Below are 3,076 nucleotides of genomic sequence, written 5' to 3'. Positions count from 1 at the left end.
ATTATAGACAATACACTAGAGTGTGATTACATTTGTGCACCCTCTGATATGGCGACAAACAAAATGACTGACAACTAAGGCGACATTCTGTAATATAGTATGATAGTAAGTAAAGTTGTCTTTGAGAAAACAGCCTAATTTTTGATGAGTAAGCGCGTAACAGCGTTAATTAAAAGAGTACCTTTATTAATTCGTCTGATATAATGAAAGCCTTTTTGCCTAAAGGCATGTGAAGTGATCACCAATGCAAATAGTATGAACATTCATTTCATCAAGTTCGAGCAGTGTATTGGCATAATGGGTTCAATTAGTATATTAGTATATTCAAATAGTTGGGAAAATTTGAAATTGTTATTCTATACACTGCACACCATGCGTAATATTTTATATTGCTGTCAAATATGCAGGCGGATAATAAATAGCCTTAAAAGAAATGAGGAAGAACTAGTTAAGTAATGGACAATGCAATTTTATTACATACATTCTCCAAAACATTTCCCAAAGGAATTCCATTTTTCATTCTCATAACTGGAAATTATTAATTTTGCTCTGAAAACCAAGCATAGAATGAATGTGAATAAAATATGAAGCATAAATTATTTTTGAATCACAAATGATTTAAACAGTAGAATGGAAAACGCAGCTTGACTGATGGTCCTCACATTAACATAATGAATAGTCGACCAAAAAAAGCACATTCTGTACAATTGTGCAAGCGTAAGTGTACAATACAATTAGCATATCACATTGACTTTGATGTAATAAGAGCGTAATCATCTAATAATAATAGAAAACTTGAACAGGAAAGATTTTAATTAATCGTCGCCGTTTTTCAAATGACATACTTTTAGATAAAAACTGTTTTCTGGGTATTGCTAAAAGTGCTTCAAATGAATTCACATAACTCATTCGATAGATTAAAGACAAATTACTTATTCAGTTATTTGGCTGTGCATTCAGAAATTATTCCTCCCACGAACAGCTAGAATAAGAATCCGTTTCCAGCTGGAGCACAGAATCATTCAACATAATACATCTAAATTTATATAGGCACATTGCAGGTATTAATGCAGATGGACAACAATAATAATAACGAAAACAAGCATTCCGCGACACCAACTGTGATTACAGGTTATTTAGTGTCAATCATATAAGAGCAGAACGGTAGATCAGGAATGAAACATCACTTACTTGCAATTAAACGTGTTGATGTGCTGAACGCACTTCTTGACTGTTGCTGAACACACTCATAAACTAAATAACAATGACAATGACATTCTTCAAAATTGCTCAGGTTCAAGACCAAAAGCTAAGAATATCACATTGCCCTTGGTGCAATCATTCCATTTTAAATCGTAATAGCGTGGTGACATCATTACACTGGAGCATTTTACTAATTAGAAAAGCTAATACGTTAGTATTCAACCTTTATGTAATATTATACAATATAGATTAATTTATTTTAAAGTGTTGATTTGAACACCTGCTGCAGTGCATGAATGTAAAATGAGGAAAATGAAATTGATCAAACGTGTAAAATCATGGACCATGCTGCTCATTACGAATGCACACTTTACTGAAATGTCAGAAATGTAACGTAAACTGAATAACAACGCATCCTGGTGCCATTTCAAGAAAGTTATAGAAGGGCAACGGGATGAATTAAGATAAGTAATGCGCTAACTTTGCTGCCCATTTATTTAAAAATAAATCGGCAGTCTGTAATGAAACTCAATAATACTATCATTTAGCAATGTGAATATTAGCTGATCAATAAAAGAAATTTCAAAAACAAGTTGTTCGACGTTCACCATAAAACAGCGAAGGCTATAATAGCGCAAGATATTTACGAGAAGGTCGATATAACGATTTCCTTTTAAAATTGTATATATCAAACGGAAAAATAATTAAACAACAACGAACATCGCCACACTACTGCTTCTTACGTATTTGTTGTGATATTGCTAAACAAATAAATGTAAAACATAATATTATTCAGAAGGAAAAGAAGGACAATACAATATAGCGAAAAAATAAATACGCTAAAAAAGCCAAGTGGTGAAACTTTGTTACAAAGCGTTTGAATATTTGAGCGAAGAAAAATCATTCAAATAAAATTTGTTCCTGAAATTTTTTTTATCGCCCACAACATTCTTAAACCTCAAATTTTTGTAAACGTAATTTCTTTGATTAATTGCGCTTCTTGAATAAGATCCAGACAAAATGAAGAGATGAGGATGGAAAATTGATGCAATATTCCATTTATTCTTTTCATAAATGTCAAACCTGAAAACCAAATGTTTTGTCACATTTCTCAAAAGAAAATCATCGACTGTATATTATTCAAAATTTATGAGCATTTATTTCAGGCACTAGTGTTTTCAGTTATAACGAATGCAATAACTCATTCGGTGCCCTTTCCTAGCAATATTCCATTACTATTTCTGAACTTTAAGTGAATATTTCAAACGATTGGAAAAAACACCCTGAAAGGGCACAGTTAGTTGTGATGTATTCTTAATTTATTCACTTTTATTACAATTTCATACTAATGTTATCTCAAACGTCCACATTAAAATCACATTTTTTATGCGGCGTATAACTACAATTGAAAAGCGAAATAGAATTCAAAGAAGGACATGTTTGGTATCAATGAGAAGCTAACTGTATAATAAAAATGATAAACTACATGTTATTAAATGAAATGATAGTTTTTTTAACAATTTTAGACAGACGAGGCGTACGTTATGACATTCAGGCATTAATCCTTGTTGAAGGAAAATAATGTTGAAAATTCATTTCATTCTAGCATAAAATAAAGATAAATTAATATAAAATGAGAACAGTAAAAAAATTTATTTCCATTTTAGCTTGTTCTGAAGCACCTTCCAACGAATTAATAAAAACAGCAAGAAAAAGACGGAAAAATGGATTGCCTAAACAAGTAAAAGAATGCGCAAAACAGTGCAGTTTGATTGAATCCCATTCTAAAATGTTTAAAATATTACATTCGCTGAAAATCACGCATGCTAGTTCCGTTTCGACGAAGTTGCAGATGGACAACTTTCCCATGCAT

General features: G+C 31.5%; 1 protein-coding gene across 1 annotated transcript; it reads right to left on the bottom strand.

Moving 5' to 3' along the window:
- Positions 1 to 15: 15 nt before the first annotated feature.
- Tsp_04298 (putative H(+)-transporting two-sector ATPase subunit F.a) lies at positions 16 to 526 on the bottom strand. The gene is made up of 2 exons (XM_003375065.1): positions 482 to 526; positions 16 to 87 (listed from the first exon to the last, which is right to left on the bottom strand). The coding sequence occupies exons 1-2, from the start codon at positions 524 to 526 to the stop codon at positions 16 to 18; spliced, it is 117 nt and encodes a 38-aa protein (XP_003375113.1).
- Between the last annotated feature and the right edge of the window lie 2,550 nt (positions 527 to 3,076).

This window comes from Trichinella spiralis, assembly GCF_000181795.1.
Source record: "Trichinella spiralis strain ISS 195 chromosome Unknown Scfld5, whole genome shotgun sequence".
In the NCBI taxonomy this organism is placed as follows: domain Eukaryota; kingdom Metazoa; phylum Nematoda; class Enoplea; order Trichinellida; family Trichinellidae; genus Trichinella; species Trichinella spiralis.
This window is presented reverse-complemented; position numbering and strand designations above follow the sequence as displayed.